The 27,363-nt window shown below is 36.8% G+C and overlaps 1 protein-coding gene across 1 annotated transcript in view; it reads left to right on the top strand.

Moving 5' to 3' along the window:
* Window positions 1-27,363, top strand: part of LOC110447524 (protein KIAA0556 homolog) — a 49,292-nt gene that overhangs the window by 3,419 nt on the left and 18,510 nt on the right. Inside the window, exons 4-26 of the mRNA XM_021493291.1 lie at window positions 338-522; window positions 1,435-1,614; window positions 1,783-1,898; window positions 2,065-2,271; window positions 3,279-3,344; window positions 3,609-3,780; window positions 4,061-4,186; window positions 4,651-4,832; window positions 5,462-5,649; window positions 5,903-6,116; window positions 6,536-6,745; window positions 9,142-9,285; window positions 9,446-10,070; window positions 19,975-20,101; window positions 21,299-21,463; window positions 22,077-22,132; window positions 22,281-22,419; window positions 22,679-22,728; window positions 23,801-23,953; window positions 24,194-24,311; window positions 25,681-25,825; window positions 26,035-26,232; window positions 26,543-26,680. Coding sequence (XP_021348966.1) covers window positions 338-522; window positions 1,435-1,614; window positions 1,783-1,898; window positions 2,065-2,271; window positions 3,279-3,344; window positions 3,609-3,780; window positions 4,061-4,186; window positions 4,651-4,832; window positions 5,462-5,649; window positions 5,903-6,116; window positions 6,536-6,745; window positions 9,142-9,285; window positions 9,446-10,070; window positions 19,975-20,101; window positions 21,299-21,463; window positions 22,077-22,132; window positions 22,281-22,419; window positions 22,679-22,728; window positions 23,801-23,953; window positions 24,194-24,311; window positions 25,681-25,825; window positions 26,035-26,232; window positions 26,543-26,680 — 3,904 coding nt within the window. The remainder of the gene's footprint in view (window positions 1-337; window positions 523-1,434; window positions 1,615-1,782; window positions 1,899-2,064; window positions 2,272-3,278; window positions 3,345-3,608; window positions 3,781-4,060; window positions 4,187-4,650; window positions 4,833-5,461; window positions 5,650-5,902; window positions 6,117-6,535; window positions 6,746-9,141; window positions 9,286-9,445; window positions 10,071-19,974; window positions 20,102-21,298; window positions 21,464-22,076; window positions 22,133-22,280; window positions 22,420-22,678; window positions 22,729-23,800; window positions 23,954-24,193; window positions 24,312-25,680; window positions 25,826-26,034; window positions 26,233-26,542; window positions 26,681-27,363) is intronic.

Raw genomic sequence — 27,363 nt, 5'->3', positions numbered from 1 at the left:
CCCTAGTGTGTTTACTGGTAATATTTTTTAAAGAAGGGCTATTAATAGAATACTACAATTACCAAGCAAATTAAAGATGATCTCTTTAATCTTTCCAACAAAATTAACCCAAGAAGTGATAAAAGGGATGGGAGCATTTTCTTTTGGAGATGGTGGGGTTGGGTAATAAAATATATACTGGTAAATAATATGTTAACTTTCTTTAACTTGTATAGTGTTTTGAATGTGGTCAGTCGCTCTATATGTTTATTGATTGGATCATGTGACAAATCACAGCACACAAATGAAAGTTATCAAATGATTTCACCAGTGACCCTTAAAATTTTAATTTCTCTAGGTTATTGAAGAAAATGAGGAAGAAAAATAAGAATCAAATTGAACAGGAGAAGAAAGAGAAAGGATTTTCCATTTATGTGAATGGTGCAAATTCTGGTAGACGGCGGAGTCAGAAAACTCCTGTTGCAGACAGCAATGAATATTCTGACCCAGCACCTAAGTCGCATAGATTAAAAACAGCTGGAGGTAGGTTGAATTCTTCCATCTTATTTAAAACGTAGGCAAAGTTAAATACAACAGGAGTATGTTGAAATTTCTTTCCTGCCTCACAAAGCATACTAGTTGACAGCTATCCCAAGTTGAACACTGAGTCAAACCAGTTAAAAATAACTGGGTGTAGGTTAAATTTGTATCCAAGTACTTCAGTTGAACTGGTTGAAAAAAGTTAAAAGTACTTTCGAGTTAAATTCTCTCTCTTTACCTATAATATTCACTATTTAACATGAGCTGGAAGTTTATTTGTTAAGCTTCACCACATGTACATAATAGGGTACATCCATGTATCCGGTTGAAACAGTTGAACCTGTAAAGAAAACCACAGGCACAGATCTGAACCGAGGCTAACCTCAGGAAAATTTTGCACAGGTAGATTGAGGGGTCCAGATGTACCTGACCAAAACTAAAATGCTGACTATTGCTAGTTTGTGTTATTTCTTTCTAAAACAATGTCACGCCACATGTAGTTTTTAAGATACATTATGTAATTCAGTGAACGCGTGAAAGAAGGGCATAATATTCTTGATACATTATTTTTAGTCTCCGAAACTGCATTTTTAGCTCTACTTATAGAACAATCCAAGTGTGTTCGTTTATCGTGGAATATTTCTGCGCCACACATATCATTTCAACCGGGATACACGAATGTTGCCATGGTCTGTAATTAATCAAACATTATGGAGAACATATGTATATATTATATATTTAATGTTTCATATAAATCCACCTGAAGAAGCCGGAAAAGGCAGAAAGGCCTAGCAGTAGATCTTACACATTTATTATTTTATATTATATATTTATATACAGCAAAAATCAAGTAGTGAGACAATCCTGGCTACAGTTCATTAAATACTTTCAGAACTTGTAATTTATATGCTACAGATGCCCCTAGAAGAGTTATAGATCATGAATACCTCAACAAAAGAATTGAAGAGAAAAAGAAACAAGAGGAACAGAAGCGTGTAAAAACAGCCCCAGCCAGGGAGCGGCGGCGTAACTGGCTGAAGGAGTCGGTGGAGTTACAGACAGCTAGAGGGGAAAAGTGCAGGTTAAAAGCACCAGGTATGTATCATGAGAAAACTGTTCAAGAGATTATTTAAAAAACAGACATTATAAACTAATATAACATTATTTTTATTTGATGAATAAGCAGTTAAGTGAAGAAAATTTAAAGAGATAAAATTTTGCTATGTTCACTTGACAATAAAAGTAATGATCTCTCTGGCACAGAACTTGTCACTGGGAACTATGACGATGACTTTGAAGATGATGAAGATAGTGAAGATAGTGATGATGATGAAGATTATGACAGGAGTGATGATAGTATGGACGATGACAAAGAACAGGTATTTTATTTCAAAAGGAAGTATTTATGCATCAGCCATTATTTCTGCTTAATATTAAACAAAAAATAAAATTTTAAAGAAATGATAGATAGATGTATTATCTTGTTTTTTTCTGTAATTGGAGAAAATTCTTTGATTCTTATTTTGTAAAAACACAATTTTCTAGATGAAATCAAAAATGTCTAAGTACCTGAAGAAGAAGGTAGAAGTTAGTGATGAGGAGGAGGGGCGTGTACGATACAAGCGAAGACTAAGTACACCTAGACAGCAGCCTCCTAAAGCCCGGCCGCGGGAACAAGAGTCTGATTCAGAAGAATCATCAGGGGATGAGGAGGTGAAAGAGAAACTCATGTTGAGTATTGCAGATGTCAAGGTTAGTTCTAACCGTGGAATGGGCTGGCATGGACAAAGGCAGATGTTTGTTGTAAATTAACAAAATAAGCATGAAGAGAGGCCACATGGTTATTCTTATATATATATAGTTTCATTTTGAATTAGACATTATAAATAATATATTCTGTTTTGTATTTCCTTGTTTGAATTTTGATTCGTTTATATCCCATTGGTTGTATTGCATGAATTGCATGAACAAGGCATATCATTAAGACATATGATGTAGATGTATACCAATCATCACAGCATTGTTCAAATACTTTCAAATATTGTAGACAACAAGGCCAGTCAGATCTGGTTCTTTCTTTTCCAAATGCTTATGAATAAAATGTTTAAAGACTCTTTTCCAAATTAAAGATATAGATTACTGCAAGACTTTTGGTAACCATGAAGTTTATTGGAGGTCCAACTTTTAACAAGTAATTTTTTCTTTATGTCTGATGTTTGGACTTTCTCAAATTAATTCACATTGTATCGATGTGACAAAGTTCGAGACGTGACAAAGTTGGAGACAATATGTTTGATGAAAATTAACATGTTTAATTGAACACAAAATAAAAGAAATAAAAAATGTTGGTAAGCTTTTAGGAGGTACCTTAAAAACCCATGTAATGTTTGTAAAGTGCTTGTGATTGAGTACAAGGTTGTTTCTTTGTTGTTGTACATTTTACACAACATGCAAATTACATAAAACAGTAACAAAGGATTAGTACAGAACTTCATAGTTAATGATATGCCTTAATATATTGTCATTTTGTTAAAGTGTTGATGAGCATAACATACCAGATGTCTTACATTTATTTGCAAAATTTGAAATTTGTTGAAATACCGGTAATATGCATGTACTGTTCTTGATATTTGTCAATTCCTGTTTATGTTTTGAAAACTATTATGTTTTCTTACTGGTAAGGATGAGCTTATGATAACTATGACATGCTGTGCACCAGTTTTGTTTTCATACATGCATGTTCAAACACTTTTCTTCAGAAACTGAGGAAAAGTTTATCAATGAATGCCAGCATCAAAGAAACTTTGGCCAAGGATGTCAGTTCAGTAAGTTTGTGTTATCTTTATCCCGCAAACTCCAATAATTCGTTTTTTAACCCAGCATTTTGCAAGCCTGTATACCTGCATGATGGCATGGCTATTTATTAAAGTGAAAAGATGTTGAAACTATTGAAAAAAATAAGAATGTTAAATATTCATGTAATCTTAATAACCTTTGTAATCATTGTAATGACTAGATGATATTACTATCCAAAATGTTATATAAGATATGAACAATTAACAAATTTGATAATCTCTTTCTCTTAACAGGATGAGGATGATTCTGCGAGGAGCTCTCCAATCCCTGAAGAGGATGAAGAGGTGGAGGAGGACTTGGTCCCTGCAATGGACAGCCTCAGTCTGGAGCATAAAGTCAGCAAATCTATATTTAAACCTACAGACACCATTGTCCTGGAGCTAAGTGCTCCCCCAGTTCGAAAAGGTACAAATAAATATATATGTCATACAACTTGAAATCATACTTACTCACATTGTGAATTTAAAAAAGTATGAAGTGTTTTCCGCATCAGTATCATTGAAATTAAGTGTATTGTTCTTAAACGTGTCATAAAAAGCTAGGTATTTTCATCTCCTAGCAACGCCCTTAAATGATCTTAGCTGTTAATAGGACCTTACACCTAAACCAAACCAAATGATTTCCTTGCTATTATCACCATTGCCTATCAGATTGAATATTTATTACATGTTATACTGTAATACAGGGAAATTGGAGAAAAACTTGTCAGTAGCAAGGAAAAAGGATGTGGAAATTGATACAAGCTATCAGAGTAAATCTTCCAACACCAGCTCGAAAACTCCTCGAGCCAAGTCTGCTGTTTTACAATCTAGTAAGTGGGTTGTTGTCATCTGTGTCAGTATTAACATTATAACACCACTTCAGAGTAATGTTGTCATGTTTGAATGCCACAAAAAAGGAAATAATGTTATTGGATTGATCAAGAAAAGCACATATAAACCAGAATTCTGAAAAGAAGTTTAGTTTGGCATAGCATCTTATTCTGTAAGAACAATTGTCAAAATTCTTTTAATAAAGTTAGTAATGACAAAAGGATCACAAAACTCAGCAGTAAAAAGGAGTCAGAACCACTGTGTTAGTGTTCATCTCCATAGCATTGATATGACTACTGACATACCATTTATCTGCTTAATGACATTCTATACCTGTAAACGATGTCATAATAAAATGTATACAATTTTTTTTAAATTTCTGATTAAAGCTGTAGTCAAATTGAATCGCTGAGGATTTATAAATGATTGAACATACATAGTAGCTTGTCTTTCTTTGATTCAGATGGGCCATCCAAGAAGTCGAATCGTCCACTATCAGCCAATAGGGTAAACCGTGACCACCACACTGACACCCAGGAGGAGGCCTCGGCCGTGCTGGCCGCACTGAAGGCTGAGAACGATAAGGCAGCCAAGGGTGGACAGCCACAGATCCGCAAGTTACCAGCCACACCAGTTAGTAAACAGGTAGGTGTCGTCTATATAAATCTGTTGTTTTATTGGTCCACATCTGCTCATCGTTCTATTGGTACATCATACTCAGTGTCTAGGTGTTCCTATTTGTATTAGTCAGTGTCTGTAGTTGTCTATGGAATATTATAGATGAGTAAAAATGTATTCAACTTTTGTGTTTATTTGCTTACACAGTTTTTGTGGTTGTATTTGAACCGCAAAAATGTATATGATTACAGCAAGCAATTGTTTGAACAATTTGAACATTACTAGCAGAATGTTACAATATATAATACACATAAAAAACCATGAGAGAAGAAGCCACAACTGTTTGATGTTATCACTGGTCTGGTCAGCAGTGGGCTTCTTACCTCAGTGGTCAGAACTTGACTATTAGTGTGATATTTTGATGTTTGGTACGATTTTGGTGACTCAGCATAGTAGATTAACAAGCAGGAGACATATAACATTTAAGGTAATTGGATGTACTAAGCACAGTATTAAAACAAACTGTCTATTGTGGGTAACAATAAGAAAAATGAAAAATCATTGTATTATAACTGTCGTAGCTACCAGTAGTCTATACTTCTGTATAAATAAAGGATACAGTAATATAACCAGTCAGATTTATGATTTCGTTGTAGGGTCCCAAGCCATCTGTTAGTAAGGATTCGCCGTTGAGAAAGTCTGAAACGAGAAGATCGGGACCCTTAGCCAGTCCTCGCTCTAAGCCTGCTACTGCCTCAAGGGACAGTACTAATGACTCCAAGAGCTTCCTGGCTGATGATAGACTGACAAACATTATGAAGAAGGTCCTCATGATGCAGCCAAAGTAAGAAAAACTACTTATAGCCTTGGTTAGAACAGATGTTTGAGCTCATTCTATGTCATGTTTTTTAAGTTTAATATGGATCTTGTATAAGGCTAAGTTGGCTAACTGTGAAAACTGTCTTTTCTTCTTTAATTTCTCTTTAAACACATTTTGAAGGTAACACTACTTCTCTCTTAATCAACATGTGAGCTGTTCAGAAACTAACTTCTCAAGTCAGAATAACCTCACATAATGTTATGCACTATCTCTACAGACAGCAGAAGAAGTTGATGAAGGTTCTAGGAGACCTTGATGACTCCATGGAAGATGAACTACAGCACATTCCCAAACCATCCCCAAGTCAGCCAGTCAAAGCCACTAAACCTGTCCAAGACATGGTACAGAAATCAGCACAGAAATCAACTCGTAAATCCGTGCAAAAACCTGTACAAAAGTCTGTTCAAAAGTCTGTGCAGAAATCTGTGGAGGTAAGCAGGCCCCATACAGCAGCTCACTATTCTCTTGTAGAAAGCAGTGAAATACAACAGCTCACTATTCTCTTGTAGAAAGCAGTGAAATACAGCAGCTCACTATTCTCTTGTAGAAAGCAGTGAAATGCTTAAAGCTCACTATCACCCATAATAGGTTTCAACATTTACAACACTCAGATTAATAATCTATTCAAGGGATTGCCAATGGGTTCTTCTGAGCTGAAACTTACTTCATATCAAATTCAAATGAATTTGGTAACTCTTTCAAGGGAATGTTTTGTCACATAGCCAAGGATATGTGCAGATACATTTGTATTCTGAAAATTAAGGGTTCCAGGCATCCAAAAAGATCCGAAGTCACATAAACCACCTACCTGAATGATTATTTTATGCTTGGAATTAACACTTTTTTTCAGAAATCTTCCAACAAGATGGTGGATGAAGGTATTGAGGTAAACCTTGAGATCACATCAAACTGGGGTCACCCTGCACTGCTGGGTCTCACTGAAATACAGTTCTTTGACGTAGATGGTCATCTTGTGCCAGTCTTTCCTGACAACATAACTGTTCATGGAGCCCAGGAACAACAGTCACCAATCAGTGTCCTCTTCAACGGCAAATACAAGGTCAGTCAAAGTTTTCCTGGCATCATTAGTTGTCTAATGCTTCTCACTAACTTCTGTTAGTAGAATTGTGAATATTTGATAAAGATAAAATTTTGTTGAAAATGGAAAATGTAGGTAAGTAGATTTTGGTATTTCAACACCATGTAGATTAAAGGGGCATCACGCTGAAGTAACTTTTTTTTGTGTCTTTTTTCTAAATACTACATAAACATATCAAGTGAGACTCCTTATGGAAAATGCCGATCGGATTTGGCTGAAATAGATTCATAAAAATGATTAAATCTAAGATAATCATCGGTATTTCTACCTGTCTGACCAACGTTTTGTTAAGGGATTTCCCTCTACTAGCGCATGCGCATAGCACACCATTTCTTTGTAAACAAAATGACTGGCCGTGTGAAGTAAGCCAAAGAAAAGTGTTGTACCGTGTCAGCTACGAAGCGAATAGTTGCCAAATGGTCAAAAGATAGCGCAAGGGGTACGTTACGGAATCATTATTGCCAGTGGGAAGTATTCAAAGCAGAAAATAACTGCCCTAGCAGTCAGTACGGTGCATGTTTTCTTCCGGATAGCGGCCGGTTAAGCTGAAATAAAATCGACAGAAATGCTAGCGCTGTTTATGTTATGAATAAATATCTAAAACTATTAACCTCGCTAGTATCATTGTGTGAGTTTGAACACAGATGAACTTAGTTTAATATGTTAATGGGCATGTATCGGAGAGAGTTTACTTTGTGTTTTTTTATAATTATACAGTGGTTTATGCAAACGAAAGGGATAAGTGACTGGTTAGTTTGATTTTGCCATGAGGCCCCCCAAGGGATAACTGCTGTGATGGCCACGGCGTATTCTGTTCTCTGATCCTCTGTCGGTGCTCGGGGTCAAATGAGATACGTGCGCTATTAGATTTACATAATTTATAATATTACCGGGATCAGTAAAATGGTATGATTTAATTATATTGCTGAATTAAACGATTGTTTTTTGTTTTGACATGCAAGTTTTAAATTAGTACTAATATAATACCCGGCCTGCCCTGGCGCGACGACGCAATATATAAAAAAAAAATCGCTCTTCGTCAGAAAGCTACGTTATCGCAGCTAGATTAAAAATGTCAAAATGACGGACCAGGATGAATAACTGAGGAAGGAGAACCTACTTCTAGTAAATAGGATCGCATAACACTTTTTTTTTAAATCGTAATTTTTCAACAGTTCATGTTTTCATATGATGTTGACTTAGAATGTATGATCATGTAACAACCTTTTCTCTATAAAGAATAAATTTTCGACTTCAGATAGAATCGGAATACGTATTGAAAACAGGGGAAAAAATATTTGATTACGTTATAAAAATGGCGCGTGCTGCCGATAACTACGGCTTCTGTTTCGGACCAAAGGAACTGATTAAAGAAAAGTTGTCTCAGCATAAAAAGGTCCATTTAAAAGTATGCTTTAATCTCTGTAAAGTATTGAAAAAATATAATTATCAAGTATCTCAACACGTTCCTTATTGACACATATTCTACATGTACACGTAGTGGTTTTGCCATACAGTTTATTGTGTGTGATGGTTAATATGACTTCCTAAATGTTAGCGTTTGGAGACAGTGAAAGTGGGAAAGAGAGTATACATAGATTTATATTCATGGTCTAGAAAAAAAATGGCCAAAGACATTGAGTTGTTTAATGTAATAAATAAATTCACAAACGTTTCCTTTTTATATTCGCGTGTAGTTTGTCATTGCATATATGCACTTTATGTAAACATTTGAAAAGGGATATTCGTCTCGTGAATATTCCTTTTTACAGAAAGGTTTGTCCCATTGTTGAGGGAGTGTTTAGCCCCGTACCACCTGTACCGGTCACGGGAGAAGGCTGTGATAAATTGTAAAAACTTGTGCCCCATCCTTTGTTTAATTTTATTGGCAACAAATTTATGTTAAAAGCTAAATAAATTTAAATTCTTAATATTGGCAAGTGTGCAATTAACTTCTGATGATGAATAATTACTGTTCAATAAGTTTGAATACGGAATTAGAAATCATATAACTTGGTTTCATAGTGCGGTAAGAAGTTGCAGTTGCCTGACGGCCCCTCTCTGAGGGCCCCTTTGTAAACCGTTTCATCTCGCTCGCACCACTTGTGTTTGCTGCCTAATCAGGTGACGTTATCGGCGCTATTTTTAGCCGGGCTTTCCCGAACAATTCAAGTGGTCAAACTGGACATTTGGAATGGACTATGAATATGGGGATAGCGAGGTAACATAAGTGGAAGTGCATACAATACATACATTCATTAAAAAAAAACGCCTTTTCACGTGATGTCCCTTTAAACGCAGTACCAATATATTGAAGTTTTGATGACAATTGAATTAAATTGTTTTCTTTTTCGTAGACGAGTAAGGAGAGGAATATGTGGCTGTGTAACTACAGACGGGGACATCCAGTTGAGCTGTGTATCTTACTCCCTCACAGCTTTAGAGGTAAACAACTGGACATCTCAAAGGTCAAAATCTGGAACTACAACAAGAGCATAAATGTAAGTACATAGGTACCCGTTTCACAAAGTCTGTGATTTCATTCCATTACAGGTTGACAGCATGTTGATCCAACAGAATCTCGTTCACAAATCTTAGTTAATTACAATGATCATTAAAGGTATGTTTACCAATTCTATTTCAATGCTTTTATTTTTGCAGGATCTTGAGATCGGAATCAAAGAGACGAGAATGTTCATCGGAGGGATGTTGATGTTTGATGGCCCTGTAGATAAGGGCTGTGGAAACCAAGTGTTTGACTATGGTGCTGTTATAGACTGTCGAGATAGACAGCCACCTTCCAAATCCAATACTAAGTCACAAAGTAATACAACTCAGAGCAAACCGCCAACCTCTCCTGTGTCTAGAAATCGTAATGCTAGTCCTTTGTCAAAAAAATCCCCCACCCCAACATCACCAAAGATCAGACATGAGGAAGATGCAGGTGGTATTTTACTGAAGCCCACACTGTCACCAAGATCACGGGGTGATAGTACGAAGAAACATTCCAGTTCCATAGAGCCTAGCACACCCACGGAGGATTACAAAAAACCACCTCCATTCTCCCGATTGTCATCAAATGAAGACAGACGTCCACAGAGCGAGTCATCCAACTCATCCAATGAGAATACAGCTGTTAGTGGGACCAAGGTCTCCAAGGATGGAGTCAAGGTCAGAAGTGAGACACGAACAATGAACTATTCCGAAAAGGATAAAAACAAAGACTTACGAAGGCCATCTGTGACTTCTGATAGATCTGGATCTGAAGCAGATGATGACAGCAGGGGTAAGTTTGACTTATTATGTATATATTATAAATTAACATTATCTGTTAAATTGAACATTCTTCTGACTAAAACATATCAACAGATGGAGGAGTTACTGTGGGAATATTGAAAAACTAAATTGATCCGTGGGATATTTATTGGCCGGTTTGTGTACATTTGTTAGGTATACATATTCACATGTTATAGGAACCAGGATTCTGGTCACCTGTTCACATGGTAGGAGTAATAGAGACTAGTTACATATTCACAGGGTAGGAGTAATAGAGACTAGTTACATAGTCACTTGGTAGGAGTAATAGAGACTAGTTACATATACACATGGTAGGAGTAATAGAGACTAGTTACATAGTCACTTGGTAGGAGTAATAGAGACTAGTTACATAGTCACTTGGTAGGAGTAATAGAGACTAGTTACATAGTCATATGGTAGGAGTAATAGAGACTAGTTACATATTCACATGGCAGGAGTAATAGAGACTAGTTACATAGTCACTTGGTAGGAGTAATAGAGACTAGTTACATAGTCACATGGCAGGAGTAATAGAGACTAGTTACATAGTCACATGGCAGGAGTAATAGAGACTAGTTACATAGTCACTTGGTAGGAGTAATAGAGACTAGTTACATAGTCACATGGCAGGAGTAATAGAGACTAGTTACATAGTCACATTGTAGGAGTAATAGAGACTAGTTACATGTTCACAGGGTAGGAGTAATAGAGACTAGTTACATGTTCACAGGGTAGGAGTAATAGAGACTAGTTACATATTCACATGGCAGGAGTAATAGAGACTAGTTACATAGTCACATTGTAGGAGTAATAGAGACTAGTTACATGTTCACAGGGTAGGAGTAATAGAGACTAGTTACATATTCACATGGCAGGAGTAATAGAGACTAGTTACATAGTCACTTGGTAGGAGTAATAGAGACTAGTTACATGTTCACATGGGAGGAGTAATAGAGACTAGTTACATGTTCACAGGGTAGGAGTAATAGAGACTAGTTACATAGTCATATGGTAGGAGTAATAGAGACTAGTTACATAGTCACATGGCAGGAGTAATAGAGACTAGTTACATAGTCATATGGTAGGAGTAATAGAGACTAGTTACATATTCACATGGCAGGAGTAATAGAGACTAGTTACATAGTCATATGGTAGGAGTAATAGAGACTAGTTACATATTCACAGGGTAGGAGTAATAGAGACTAGTTACATAGTCACTTGGTAGGAGTAATAGAGACTAGTTACACATTCACATGTAGGTATAACAGGGATTAAAGTCACATGTTCACATGTTAGGAAGATAGAGACTAGTTACATATTCACATATTAGTATTAACTGGCATTCTGGTCATATACATGTTTATAGAGTATATTGAGCACATTGTCTAATGAGCCTCTTGTTCAGTAATAAGAATAGCTTTATTGAATCCGATATAATGTTCTCAATGTCTGTCAAACCCTTGTTTGTCTCGTACCTAGCAGACTAGGTCAAACTTCTTTACATACAAATGTAATGTGAATATAGTTTAAATTAGATTTGTCAATGTTCCGTTATTGTTTAACATGGAAAGGCAGGACTTCAGCATGGTTTCTATGTATATATCCAAGATGGTTTCTGTATGTTACAAATCAAAGTAGTGGTTTCTGTATGACAATATCAGATCAGTGGTTTCTGTATGTGTTACGCATGTAAATATCACTGCAATTGTTTCTGTATGTAAATATCACTGCAATGGTTGCTGTATGTTAATATCACTGCAATGGTTTCTGAATGTTAATATCACTGCAATGGTTTATATATGTTGATATTACTGCAATGGTTTCAGTATGTTAATATCACATCAATGGTTTCAGTATGTTAATATCACATCAATGGTTTCTTAGTGTTGCAAAGCAATTGTTTTATATTATAAATATCATAGCAGTGGTTTCTGTAACATATTACAGCTATGGTTTCTGTAACATATCACAGCTATGGTTTCTGTAACATATCATAGCAATGATTTCTGTAACATATCTTGGCTATGGTTTCTGTAACATGTCACAGCAATGGTTTCTGTAACATATCTTGGCTATGGTTTCTGTAACATATCTTGGCTATGGTTTCTGTAACATATCTCAGCAATGGTTTCTGTCACATATCACAGCTATGGTTTATGTAACATATCATAGCAATGATTTCTGTAACATATCTCGGCTATGGTTTCTGTAACATGTCACAGCAATGGTTTCTGTCGCATATCACAGCTATGGTTTCTGTAACATATCATAGCAATCGTTTCTGTAACATATCACAGCAATGGTTTCTGTAACATGTCACAGCTATGGTTTCTTTAACATATCACAGCAATGGTTTCTGTAACATATCACAGCTATGGTTTCTGTAACATATCACAGCAACGGTTTCTGTCACATATTACAGCTATGGTTTCTGTAACATATCTTGGCTATGGTTTCTGTAACATATCTTGGCTATGGTTTCTGTAACATATCACAGCTTTGGTTTCTGTAACATATCACAGCTATGGTTTCTGTAACATATCACAGCTATGGTTTCTGTCACATATCACAGCTATGGTTTCTGTAACATATCAGCAATGGTTTCTGTAACATATCACAGCTATGGTTTCTGTAACATATCAGCAATGGTTTCTGTAACATATCACAGCAATGGTTTCTGTAACATGTCATAGCTATCACAACAATGGTTTCTGTCACATATCACAGCAATGGTTTCTGTAACATGTCACAGCTATCACAGCAATGGTTTCTGTAACATGTCACAGCAATGGTTTCTGTAACATGTCACATCAATGGTTTTTGTAACATGTCACAGCTATCACGGCAATGGTTTCTGTAACATGTCACAGCTATCACAACAATGGTTCCTGTCACATATCACAGCAATGGTTTCTGTAACATGTCACTGCAATGGTTTCTGTAACATATCTTGGCTATCTGTAACATGTCACAGCAATGGTTTCTGTAACATATCACAGCAATGGTTGCTGTAACATGTCACAGCAATGGTTTCTGTAACATATCTTGGCTATGGTTTCTGTAACATGTCACAGCAATGGTTTCTGTCACATATCACAGCTATGGTTTCTGTAACATATCACAGCTATGGTTTCTGTAACATATCACAGCAATGGTTTCTGTAACATATCACAGCTATGGTTTCTGTAACATATCACAGCAATGGTTTCTGTAACATATCACAGCTGTGGTTTCTGTAACATGTCACAGCAAAGGTTTCTGTAACATATCTTGGCTATGGTTTCTGTAACATGTCACAGCAATGGTTTCTGTAACATGTCACATCAATGGTTTTTGTAACATGTCACAGCTATCACAGCAATGGTTTCTGTAACATGTCACAGCTATCACAGCAATGGTTTCTGTAACATATCAAAGTAATGGTTTCTGTAATATGTCACAGCAATGGTTTCTGTAACATATCACAGCAATGGTTTCTGTTCTGCACATGTTCATATCAAATCTGTAGTTTTCCACACTTTCTGTATGTTACTTTAAGTTCAATATGAATGTTTCTGTGTCAACTGTGTACATATATGTGACAGAATTCCTTTAAAGTTTTATATGATGAGATAAAAAAGGTGACAATTTGCATTTTCTTCCTTGAATATATTTATATCACAGATACGATGAAAAATCGGTTATAACCTGTCTGTAACCTGTGATTTATCAGTTATAATATTCGGTAACTTGTGGTATATCTGTAATAACCTACCTGTTACCTGTGGTATATCTGTAATAACCTATCTGTAACCTGTGGTATATCTGTAATAACCTGTCTGTAACCTATGGTTTATCTGTAATAATCTGTCTGTAACCTGTGGTACATGTGAAATAACCTTTATGTAACTTGTGGCTTATAATCAGTCATAATCTTCGGTAACCTGTGGTATATCTGTAATAACCTATCTGTTACCTGTGGTATAGCTGTACATCTGTAATAACCTATCTGTTACCTGTGGTATATCTTTACATCTGTAATAACCTATCTGTTACCTGTGGTATATCTGTAATAAATATAACCTATGTGTTACCTGTGGTATATCTGTACATCTGTAATAGGCTATCTATAACCTGTGGTATATCTGTAATAACCTATCTGTTATATGTGGTATATCTGTAATAACCTATCTGTAACCTCTGGTATATCTGTAATAACCTATCTGTAACCTGTGGTATATCTGTAATATCCTATATATGTATCATGTGGTTTATCAGTAATCTGTAATAACCTATATGTAACCTGTGGTTTATCAGTAATAATCTTCGGTAACCTGTGGTGTATCTATAATTACCTGTTGTTAACCTGTGGTTTATTAGTAATAATCTTTGGTAACCTGTGGTGTATCTATAATAACCTGTTGTTAACCTGAGGTATATATATATCTGTGATATTCGTTTGCATATTTATATATATTTGGTCGTACAGAACATTGGATTATTCACACATAGGCATTACAAACATTAACTTTGCTATTCAGTTTCTCCCCATTAAAATTTTAGAAAGTTGAGAGGTATGACATGGTATATCTATAACAACCTAGATCTGAACGGCCAGTTTTGGCTGATAAGATCTTGATCAGTTATACACAGCTGATTTTGTTGTATCTATAGCCCGAGTGTTGGCCGTGTTGATCTATATTCAGTGATGGTCCCCAGGGTCTCAACAATAGTATTAGATTATCCTGTAGATAACTGTATACAGGTCTGCCTGTGGCTTGTGTGAGGCACTGTTCAGACGAAACTCGCCAATCACAATCAACTTATAGATCATTCATATTAATTTATATAATGACATTAAACTTTGTATGTGTAGTAAGCCTTCACTGACGGGTCCTGTTATGTGAATAGGTCTGAAAGTGTCCAACACTTAGTGCTATTACAATCCCCCCACACTTAGTAACCACAATAACACAGTTTTCTGTTCACTGACATTTCCTCATCAATATTTAGTGTTATTTAGGTTTTTATTGGTTTTGTATTAAATCATCCTGATGGCACATGCCGGTGATCCATTCACAACTTCATGGTTTTTTTCACTGTGGTGAACCTATTTGTTCACGTTGATTAATCTGCGTGTACAAGGATTGTGTTCCAAGGTGTGAGAGACCAAAAGACTAGATGACAACCAGACTTTGTCTTTCGTAGACAGTTTAGTAATGTAGAAGACATAGATAGGAAGTCTTGACAACAACGTGTGTATAGATCGCTATTATCTACTGTAACTTTGCAGAGAGAGTCTTTTCTCTGGTGACATACTAACGTGTGGAGTTCCTTGTATATAGTAGAATGACATGGTCTGATACCAACACTTTTGTAGGAGTTTATTATAAAAGTATGATACCTAAGAAAGGAAATGGTTTAACTCAGAGGGGAGAGTCGAAGAAACATCCTAATACAATGACAGGGAGATAGGACCAGGACACAAACATCATGGAGGAGGTCAGGAGTCAGGATTCTGAGAACAGGAGAAGACAATCTCGTACCCTGCCTATATTTAATGTGAGATCTCATCATAAGGAAACCTTGCCTCATGTTCCTCTACGAAAGAGAAGGACCTGGAATGGAGAAGAGGAGAAATTGGCTCTCCAGAGGATCCGGAGGAATGGTGGACCTCCAGGTCTGCGGTCCAACATTTGGTCCAATGTTATTCCTCCTCCTCATGCCAGGAAACCCATCGTCAACAGCTACCCGGGGTTACAGCTCAGTCTCCATGGAAACATGAAGAAGCCCACCCAGACACCAACTAAGTTATCCATCAACGCAAAACTTTTTAATTCGTTAGAGGAACCATTGCCAGATCTGTCACCACCCACACTGACTCGAGACACTGGTATTGGGGTACTAGACAGCTACAGAGGGGTAACATCGACACGCGGTCCATACACGAGCATGGCAGCAAACACGAACATGGTGACTTTACCGAAACTTAACCCATTTCACAAGCCAGTGGAAAGAGACAATAGTCATAGAAAAGAAAGTTTTAAGGAAAGCAAGCATGTTGCATTTGTTTCTCCTCTTTGGAAAAGTTTGAACAGTTCATCTACTGAGCATAAACATTCTAGTTTGTATCTTATGGAGTTGAACAAGGGAGTTTCAAAAGGTAAGGTTGTATAATTGTTATGGAAACACTAACAGATTCCAAATAGAATCTAAAAAAGTGTAAACTTTATTTATTTTACAACAATTATGAAACATGTTATTACAAGTTAAATTAATAACTCTGTGTTGGCCAAGATAGAAGCATGCAGGAGTCTTCTTGTGGGAGGAAGCCGGACTACTCAGAGAAAACCCACATGGTCAGACAGGTGACCAAAAAATCTTTTCATGTCCAGTCAGGGAGTTAAACCCCAGTCACACCCCACCACTCAGCCACCTTGTATAGTATTGAACCTAATATAGTCATTCATATTTTGCAATTGTTATCATTTTCAAACTTTTATATTGAGCTTATCAATATATTTACCAGTGGTAAAGTGTGAAACTGAAGTATTATGATGTCTTGAGAGTAACATCTTTTACATGGAATGTTTTTTTATGTCATATATCTGGTCAAAAATAGAAGGAAACAAAAAGAAATTAAACATTCATTTGCAATAAAAATTCATGACCTGCAGAAACCTATCGTTTAAGTTGTTTTCTGTGGTATTACCTAGCTATACCTATAGGTATTTATGATGTTTTACACACCTAGTACCCCACTCCACAACTGGTATCCCCTCCCCCTCCTCATCTAATGTACCAGTACCCCCCACCCACCCACTGCCAGTATTCATGGTGTCACGTTTACATTTAATTTAGTAAACTGTATAAGTCAAATCGTCAGGATTTAACTTTTAAAGGTATGCTCTATACTTAAATACTTGTACCAATCAATACCTCAACATCCCTTGCAAAAACAGTATACCATACATTCACCTTTCATTTTCAGTATACATTCATATACGGCCAAGGGTTTGATATTAACTATGTATACTGGTATTACTACTCAGGTAAATATCCTGTTACTCTGTGCGGTGCGATTTTATGTATCAGTACACATTGATTAACTCCATTAGCATACCTGTGTGTAAAATGACATATCTATAAATATAACAGGTCATCTGTGCTGAATGTTCAGGAGTTTTAATGAATTTGAATGGCACCTGCCACAGGTAACGGTTTGTGTATTCGTATAGCCATGGATGTTGTGGTTGGACAGGTTATCAGTTTGGTATATAAAACATTCAAGGAAAGAGAACCTGTTTGTCTGAGATGAAGAGGCAGGACAAGTCGAATATGGGTGTGTATTTGGTCATCGCCTCATTCACCTCTCACAGTGGTCTTTTCACACATTGTCATTGTCTCCCACTTCCCCTTATCACCTCGTACGTCTCACGGCCATCATCTCCTCGGACCTCTCATGTGTCTCCTGTGTCATTTCTTACCAGCAGTTTATAGTTACTAACTTATCTATCTGGTGTCAAACGAATCCATATGTTTTTAGCCACATGTCAACAAACACATTTTAATTCACACGTCAGTGTCATGTCTTCTTAAAGGTTGGAATGACTAATTGTATGCAAAATATTTGATTATTTGATATAAATCGTTACAGTTTAAAATGTCTTATGTGAGGGGAAAAAAAGAAGACATTTTATGGAAAATACTTTTAAATTTGCACGTGCATATTTATTTACAATGTGCTAACGAAACTGTCATTGAGGTGTTGTATTTTCCATAATAAATGCTAAGTATGGAAGCAACATTCACTGGAGTTTATTGGGGCTTCTCTGGGTAGATGGTTATTTATAATCAATATGGCACCACCATAGCCTTGCGGTGTGTGGTATAATTAGATTGTGGACTTACTGGCCGTCTTAGCACATGCATGTTACCATGGTGACACAGAAGTTGCTGCTCATATATACAGGTGTAATACCAGATATCCAGGTGTCTTAGTACACAGGTGTGCAGGTATAACAGGTGTCGTTAACAGGTATACAGTTGTCTAAGTACACAGAGGTGCAGGTATCTTAATACACAGTTGTTCAGGTATACATGTTCCTAAGTACACATGTATACAGGTGCAACACCAGACATGCAAGTGCAAGTATAACAGGTAAACATATGTCTATATATACTGTATACAGGTGTAGCACTGGTGCTCAGGTATGGTACCCATGTGTTGCGCAGTAGGTAAAACACTTGTATCTTACTCTATGGGTATAGCAGAATCAACATCCAATGTAAAAGTACATATTAGCTCAGTAGAGGTGACATCTGGGGATACTGAAATGTACATGCTGTGATGCTGCCTTTCTGATTGGCTGAGGAAATATTAAACTACCTCTGAAAAGAACAATTTCTTCTACTATCGTGATCATAATAGGATATTAACGTTGTTATCCTGTACAGCATGTACAATACCATACTTCCATACCGCCACTGTTTTAATATACTTAATATTGTGTAGCATGAAGATATCTTATTACTGTATACAGGTGTTCTACAGGTATATCTTAATACACAGGTGTTCTATAGGTATATCTTAATACACAGGTGTTCTACAGGAATATCTTAATACACATGTGTTCTACAGGTTTATCTTAATACAAAGGCGTTCTACAGTTATATCGTAATACACAGGTGTTCTACCGGTATATCTTAATACACAGGTGGTCTACAGGTATATCTTAATTCACAGGTGTTCTACAGGGATATCTTAATACACAGGTGGTCTTCAGGTATATCTTAATACACAGGTTTTCTACAGGTATATCTTAATTCACAGGTATTCTACAGGTATATCATAATACACAGGTGTTCTACAGGAATATCTTAATACACATGTGTTCTATAGGTATATCTTAATACACTGGTGTTCTACAGGTATAGCTTAATACACAGGTGTTATACAGGTATATCTTAATTCACAGGTGTTCTACAGGGATATCTTAATACACAGGGGTTCTACAGGTATATCTTAATACTCAGGTGTTCTACAGGTAAATCTTAATACACAGGTGGTCTTCAGGTATATCTTAATACACTGGTGTTCTACAGGTATAGCTTAATACACAGGTGTTATACAGGTATATCTTAATTCACAGGGATTCTACAGGGATATCTTAATACACAGGTGTTATACAGGTATATCTTAATATACAGGTGTTCTACATGTATATCTTAATACACAGGTATTCTACAGGTATATCTTACTACATTTGGTGCCTTTAACCAACCCTGTTTCAGGTACTTGGTGAATGCTGAACCTGGGTTAAAAACAGTGATGTTTTCAGGGGCGAAGACTTAGAGTAAGGAGGGAAGAATAAGCGAAACTGGGCTGGGTTGATCATTGGTGACGAGGTAGCTCAATTGGTAGAGCATCCGTCTAGAGTTTGGAGGGTCTTGGGTTCAGTGAGCCAGAGAGAGAACCCAGTAGGGCGCAATCAGTGTCACTCCACAAAAGTGTTTCTTTCGTTTGTTCAGAAGCTCAACATTCAGAAAGGAAAACAAAGCATACAAAACCATTAGCATCTTCATAATACTTGTAAACAAAGAAATTGATAAAACAGGATTTTTTTTTATAATCTTCACACATGAAAAGAACCCTGGTCTGGCCATGCATTTATCCACTCCTATTACTCATGTATTCACTATTTAGGTTGTGGTCTAAATAATCTGGTTTAGCTGTACAGGTACATGTCTGCAGTGACCAACGTCATATTTCCACAGGAACGTCATAAAGGATACCTGGTAGTTAAAATTTGGTGTCTTTTGTGACATAGATAATGGGTTTGTCTCACTATTGATTTGAAAAAAAGACATAATTGTATATACATGTATTTTGAATTCAACATTGATTTGTACAGGTGAGTCCAGGATGCCAAGCAGACCACGAGGGTCAAAAACACCAAGAAAGTCCAAAAGAATGGCTGCTAAGTTGGACGGTCATTCGTCTGAGGAGGCAAGGGACTCATCGCGATCTGTCAATGATAGGTAGGTGGTCGGTTTTAGTTACCGTTGTCGGTCACTGATAGGTAGGTGCTATTCTGGTCACTTTTACTCATCAGTCCATGATATGTTGGTGGTCAGTTTTAGTTACCATCGTCAGTCATTTATAGGTAGCACAGATTTTATGCCTGTTAATTTTACTCACAATTATCATAACAAATCATGATTTCTACATTACAATTTGATTGTTGTAAATAAGTGATGGGGTCCCCTCTGGAGAGCAGGTGTCATTAGGAAGAGTAACAGAGGCTAGCAGGCCAAAGTTAACATGTGTCAAGGGGATCCTGCCTTCACCTGGTGTTGACCATTAACATTTTGGTATACTATACATATAAGGCTTTTACCACATACACATTATCCTAATGCATGATAGGTAAATGTTCAGGTGTCATTTGGGATATTGGACGATGGAACCCTGTGCATTATTGATGAATTAATTGGTGTATAACGACCGGCTACTGTGCACTGCTGTAAAGGCAGGTATATCTGTATGGTGTTATCATAAAGATTGTCTGATGTCACACCGTTAAAATTAATCATTCATACAGTGAAAATTGGTTAGAGTTTGTAAATAGATTAAAAATTCACATGCACATGACTGGTTAGCTGGCATACAGGTGAATTATCCTCTGTAAGTCCATGACAATGTTGTGACCACTCACGGTCAGCTGCTGTACAGGTAAGTCGTCAGATTAACACCTGATAGTGTAGTGACCAATGGTCATCCATGTAGGTGTCGCACTTTTCTCACCAAACTTGAGAATTTGAATTAATTTCTAATACAAACATCCAAATTGACTTGGAAACTATAAATATAGAGTTGTAAGAGATCAGTTTATCTGTACAGTACTGCTTATTATGTAAGTGATTAAAATAATCACCAATAATCAAACTTATAAACATGCTGTGTATTTCAAAACAGTTGTGACAGTAGTGTGCTAAAAGATTTATTTCATATACATCATTTAAGTCAAATTGTCTATGATATGTTGTCTGGACAGTTTTCATTACTAGAACACTACGTATATTGGTCATTTTGGTGTCATTAGGAAAATAGGAAGTTATATTTTTCCTTCATTGTAACTTCTAATTACATGTACCAGGTTAATATGTAGAGTCAGAAAAGCCCTAGACTAGTCCAGGTCCTACCCGGTAATCTCATATCCTGTTCCATGGTTACAGTGCTGACCAGCGACCACCACGTCCGGTGAAGAAGTCAGAAGAAAAGCCCCCCGTATCGCAGTCTGAGGATCAGCGAGCTGAGGTGTCCGTGTCAGTCCATGACTCAGTCTCACAGAGTCAGGGGGACACGTCCATGATACAGCAGTTGAAGCAGATGAACCAGAGGTAAGACTGGGCCCTGAACTGAACTAGAGGTCAGTTTAAATCCTTGAACCAGAGGTAAGACTGAGCCCTGAACTGAACTAGAGGTCAGTCTAAATCCTTGAACCAGAGGTAAGGCTGTATGCACCCTGCTCTGAACCAGAGGTAAGGCTGCATGCACCCTGCTCTGAACCAGAGGTAAGACTGCATGCACCCTGCTCAGGCATTGCATTAAAGTTGAGACCTGAACTTATAGAGGTAATTCTGAATCATGCTTGAATAAGATATATAGCTGAAATCTGTTGTGATATTGAGGTAAAGCTAACCCTTACAATGAACAAGAGGCTGAAGCTGAACACTGCACTGAACAAGAGCTAGTCTAAACCATGGACTAAAGGATATGTAAGACAGCGAGCCATGTATTGTATTTTATAACCATCATTGCTTTGCAACTGTTAATATGAAAATGGTGTATGAGGAGAACCTATTCATTACAAAAACTACCCGGTAGTTTTGAAAATAGAGATGATATTGACTCACAACATTACAAGGATCTGACCTGCCATAAATTCTTGTACATTCTTTTCTAGATAGATCAGTCAAATGTTAGTGACAATTTGTATTATTTGATCTTCAGAGAACAAAAAAGGAAAAAAGACATTCCAAAGTGGCTGAAAGCAGAAGATGTGTCAGGTAAGCAAGTGCAGCATCAATCTTTCGTTTCGACCTCAGCTTTGGAACACAACATCAACAAACATCCTTCAAATGAAACAAACAGTCATGAACTTATTTGAAATATCTCCTAAAAATCTTATTATATTTGCTTTTTGTTGTTGAACAGGAGCTTTTGAGAATCCAGTAGCAAGCCAAATAATATCTCAGCCAGACCCTGTGAGCATGACAGAGGCTGCACCAGTACGAGAGGACTCACCAGAGACTGTCGACCAACTCATCGAGGAGGAGATGGCCATGTGGCCCAAGTAAGTAGATAATCGGCTCTAGTTTCTGTATAGATCACCACTTATTTGTGGTCTGTATAGCTCTGTTTTCTTTATTTATGCATATTGAGAAATGAGTATTTTTCCAATATGAATTTCTAAGTTGAATTTAAGAAACCAATTTAACATAGCAAAAACTATTTGCTTTGTTAGAATAGCAGGCACGAATCTGTAATATGTTAGATGCATGTGTCTTACTTTATAGACTATATCCTCATTTAAATATTGGTGTACTTTACAGAAAATCAGAATTAAAAACAGTGTTTAATGAAGACAAGCCACCCCTAAAAGGTAAGTAACCAGTTATATAGGAATACCTTGCGTATGATATAAGATATCTCAGGTAGCTGTTACATTGGTCTTAAGTTATCAGTGATCCAAGATATCTCAGGTAGCTGTTAATTTGGTCTAAGTTATCAATGATATAAGATATCTCAGGTAGCTGTTACTTTGGTCTAAGTTATCAGTGATATAAGATATCTCAGGTAGCTGTTACTCTGGTCTAAGTTATCAGTGATGTAAGATATCTCAGTTAGCTGTTACTTTGGTCTAAGTTATCAGTGATATAAGATATCTCAGGTAGCTGTTACTCTGGTCTAAGTTATCAGTGATATAAGATATCTCAGGTAGCTGTTACTTTGGTCTAAGTTATCAGTGATGTAAGATATCTCAGTTAGCTGTTACTCTGGTCTAAGTTATCAGTGATATAAGATATCTCAGGTAGCTGTTACTTTGGTCTAAGTTATCAATGATATACGATATCTCAGGTAGCTGTTACTTTGGTCTAAGTTATCAGTGATGTAATATATCTCAGTTAGCTGTTACTTTGGTCTAAGTTATCAGTTAGCTGTTACTTTGGTCAAAGTTATCAATGATATAAGATATCTCAGGTAGCTGTTACTCTGGTCTAAGTTATCAATGATAAAGATATCTCAGTTAGCTGTTACTTTGGTCTTAGTTATCAATGATAAAGATATCTCAGGTAGCTGTTACTTTGGCTTTTGTATCAATTATATCTTGTGCGATGTATATGTTGCATTTAATCGCCAGGATTATCAATTAATTCACAAGGACACATTTGAATACAGAACAAGTAGAACAAGTATATATTGTATATTTTATCATTTTAGGCAACCACAACCTTTCCTCATATGTTCTAAGATCTGTGTGTCTGTTTTGATTCAGTGTTATGAAACGTAACAGAGATAACTTACTGATATTTCCTACATTTTGTGTTTGCTGCCATGTCTGTCTACATTTTGTGTTTGCTGCCATGTCTGTCTACATTTTGTGTTTGCTGCCATGTCTGTGCTACTTTCTGCATCTTAGGAAAATCTCTACTTTTACATTTTGTTGGTTACAGAAGGTGACAAATCCAACTCCACACCCATGCAAAAGATTCAGCAAAACCGAGCCAAGTGGCGTGAAACACAAAAAAAGAACCTGGAAGAATCCTGGGGATCTCTAAACATGTTTGACCGACATCAAAAAGGCAGAATATCCATGGACTTAGATGGTAGGTATAATTGTCGCAACAAATACGAAACTCTTAAAATTGAAACTTGAAATATATGCTATAATAATTTTCTGACAAAATCAAGTATTTGGAAAAAGAGTGGGGCTGGTGAGGGATGAAATGATCAGAAGATTTATTTGAAAAATATAGGTACTGTTTAAAAAATGACACTTCTTTTGTTCCTGTGAGTACTTGAGCGAAATATAGTATGAATTGTACAACTGCAACTCTATGTTATAGATGATGCCTTAGATGAGTATCTGAAGCCACTGGGAAAGCCCCAGCCCACCATCGTTGAGGAGGAGGGGGAGACTGTTCCAAAAGATCCTGTTACTGAGACTGAGGAAATATCAGTTCAGTAAGTAACACAGGAAACTATTTCTTAAGACATGTCTATGAAGTTAGTTACATGAGTTACATATCTATGAAGTTAGTTACATGAGAGACTCTCTCATGACGTGTCTATGAAGTTAGTTACATGAGTTACATATCTATGAAGTTAGTTACATGAGAGACTCTCTCAGGACATGTCTGTGAAGTTATTTACATGAGAGACTCTATCAGGACATGTCTGTGATGTTTTTTACATGAGAGACTCTCTCAGGACATGTCTGTGATGTTATTTACATGAGAGACTCTATCAGGACATGTCTGTGGTGTTATTTACATGAGAGACTCTATCAGGACATGTCTGTGATGTTATTTACATGAGAGACTCTCTCAGGACATGTCTGTGATGTTATTTACATGAGAGACTCTATCAGGACATGTCTGTGATGTTATTTACATGAGAGACTCTATCAGGACATATCTGTGATGTTATTTACATGAGAGACTCTCTCAGGACATGTCTGAAGTTATTTACATGAGAGACTCTCTCAGGACATGTCTGTGATGTTATTTACATGAGAGACTCTCTCAGGACATGTCTGAAGTTAGTTACATGAGAGACTCTCTCAGGACATGTCTGTGAAATTAGTTACATGAGAGACTCTCTCAGGACATGTCTGTGAAGTTAGTTACATGAGAGACTCTCTCAGGACATGTCTGTGAAGTTAGTTACATGAGAGACTCTCTCAGGACATGTCTGTGAAGTTAGTTACATGAGAGACTCTCTCAGGACATGTCTGTGAAGTTAGTTACATGAGAGACTCTCTCAGGACATGTCTGTGAAGTTAGTTACATGAGAGACTCTCTCAGGACATGTCTGTGAAGTTAGTTACATGAGAGACTCTCTCAGGACATGTCTGTGAAGTTAGTTACATGAGAGACTCTCTCAGGACATGTCTGTGAAGTTAGTTACATGAGAGACTCTCTCAGGACATGTCTGTGAATTTTGTTACATGAGAGACTCTCTCAGGACATGTCTGTGAAGTAACATGAGACTGTTTCGCGGCACATGACTATTAAATAACATCAGAGACTGCCTCTTCAGGGGTATCTTTGGAGTAAGTAACAAGTTTCAGTCTGTGAGGAAATGACAGGAGTTAGTAACATCATTGTCTCCTATGTTTAGCAATCATTTGGACAATATTACATGCAAACTGATACAGCATATGTTGTGTTTTTTAAATGTATATATTTACAACATACATATATATATATGACCTAAGTTTCTGTGAACTGTCTGAGTTTCCCTGATTGACTCTGTATACCACATCAGCATGTACATGTCTGATACATACGATACACACCAAGGTAAATGAGGATGTATATATCTGTTCCAGGGACGAAGACTTCATCATTCCAGAGCTGCCCTATGGTAAAGACTTAGTGATAGACATTCGATCCACATGGGGAGACAACCACTACGTTGGTTTGACAGGAATAGAGGTATTCTCCAGTACAGGAGAGCCAGTGGTCATCACAAAGGTCAGTTCTGACAGGTCATATAGAGTGAACTGTGGACTTACTACTATCCCATAGCATTGTCATCAACAATCAGATCAATTAAACCTGTATATTATTAACACTTTTTGTCCTCTTTAATATCTTCAATTTCTTAAGGAATTAGTTTTGGAAACAAATGAATATTAATAAAGAGATGATAAATTAAGTGTGCCAATGTTTTTTATCAACAGATTACAGCCGACCCCCTGGACATCAATATCTTGCCAGAGTACAACAAGGATCCTCGTGTAGTGAGCAACCTGATAGACGGTGTAAACCGCACGCGGGACGATGTCCACATGTGGCTGGCCCCATTTAACCATACAGGCAAACATCAAGTGTATATCATGTTTGAGAAACCATGCAAGGTAGCAATGATGAGGATATGGGTAAGCATTTTTCAAAAAGCAAAAAATTGGTAAAAATGTCCTTATTGAGATGAACTGTTATGAAACCTTCAAAATTACCTGAAATGAAAGGATTGATTTAATTAACAGTTTGTCATATAGAAATTTGGACTCTAATCACTAAAAGGAATTATTTAATTAACAGTTTGTATTACAGAAATTTAGACTATTACTAAAAGGAATGATTTAATTAACAGTTTGTAACATAATGTACATGAAGCCTAAGCCACTGTATTATTAATATATTATCTGGAGACACTCAATTTTAATAAGCTCCACACTTTTATTTTAGAATTATAACAAATCAAGGATTCATTCCTATCGGGGTGTGAAGGAAGCAGTAATCATGTTGAATAACACTCCAATCTTCAAAGGCGAAATAGCAAGGGCCTGTGGAGGCATAGAAGGGGGCACGGAAGCTTTTGGAGATGTGAGTATTAGGGGCCTGTGGAGAAATATATAGAACTGGTTGGGGATGTAAGTACTGGGGCCATAGAAGGGGTATAGGTGTTTCAGTACTGAGGCCATAGAAGGGGTATAGGTGTTTCAGTACTGGGGCCATAGAAGGGGTATAGGTATTTCAGTACTGGGGCCATAGAAGGGGTATAGGTATTTCAGTACTGAGGCCGTAGAATCAGTATGGAAGTGTTTTGGAGTGTTGGTATAAGGGGCCCTAGAAGGGTATGCAAGTGTTTTGGAATGTCATTATTTGAGGCTATAGTAAGGGAATAAAAGTATCTAGGGATGTCGGTATTTGGGGCCATAGAAAAGGATATACCAGAAGATATGTTTTGGGATGTGAATATTTTGGCCAGGGGAGGAGTACTGAACTGTTTGAGAATGTAAGAACTGGGGCTATATTGGCCTCTTGTTTCCATGATACTGGTTTCTGTAAGCCTATAGAGGGGTACTAAACTGTTTACGAATGTAAGTACTGGGCCCATATTGGCCTCTTGTTTCCATTAGACTCTGGTTTCTGTAAGCCTATAGAGCAGTACTAAACTGTTTACGAATGTAAGTACTGGGGCCATATTGGCCTTTTGTTTCCATTAGACTCTGGTTTCTGTAAGCCTATAGAGGGGTACTAAACTGTTTAGGAATGTAAGTACTGGG

This window comes from Mizuhopecten yessoensis, unplaced genomic scaffold (assembly GCF_002113885.1).
Source record: "Mizuhopecten yessoensis strain PY_sf001 unplaced genomic scaffold, ASM211388v2 scaffold3453, whole genome shotgun sequence".
In the NCBI taxonomy this organism is placed as follows: Eukaryota; Metazoa; Mollusca; class Bivalvia; order Pectinida; family Pectinidae; genus Mizuhopecten; species Mizuhopecten yessoensis.
The sequence above is the reverse complement of the archived record's forward strand: the minus strand, read 5'-3'. Positions and strand labels throughout refer to the sequence as shown.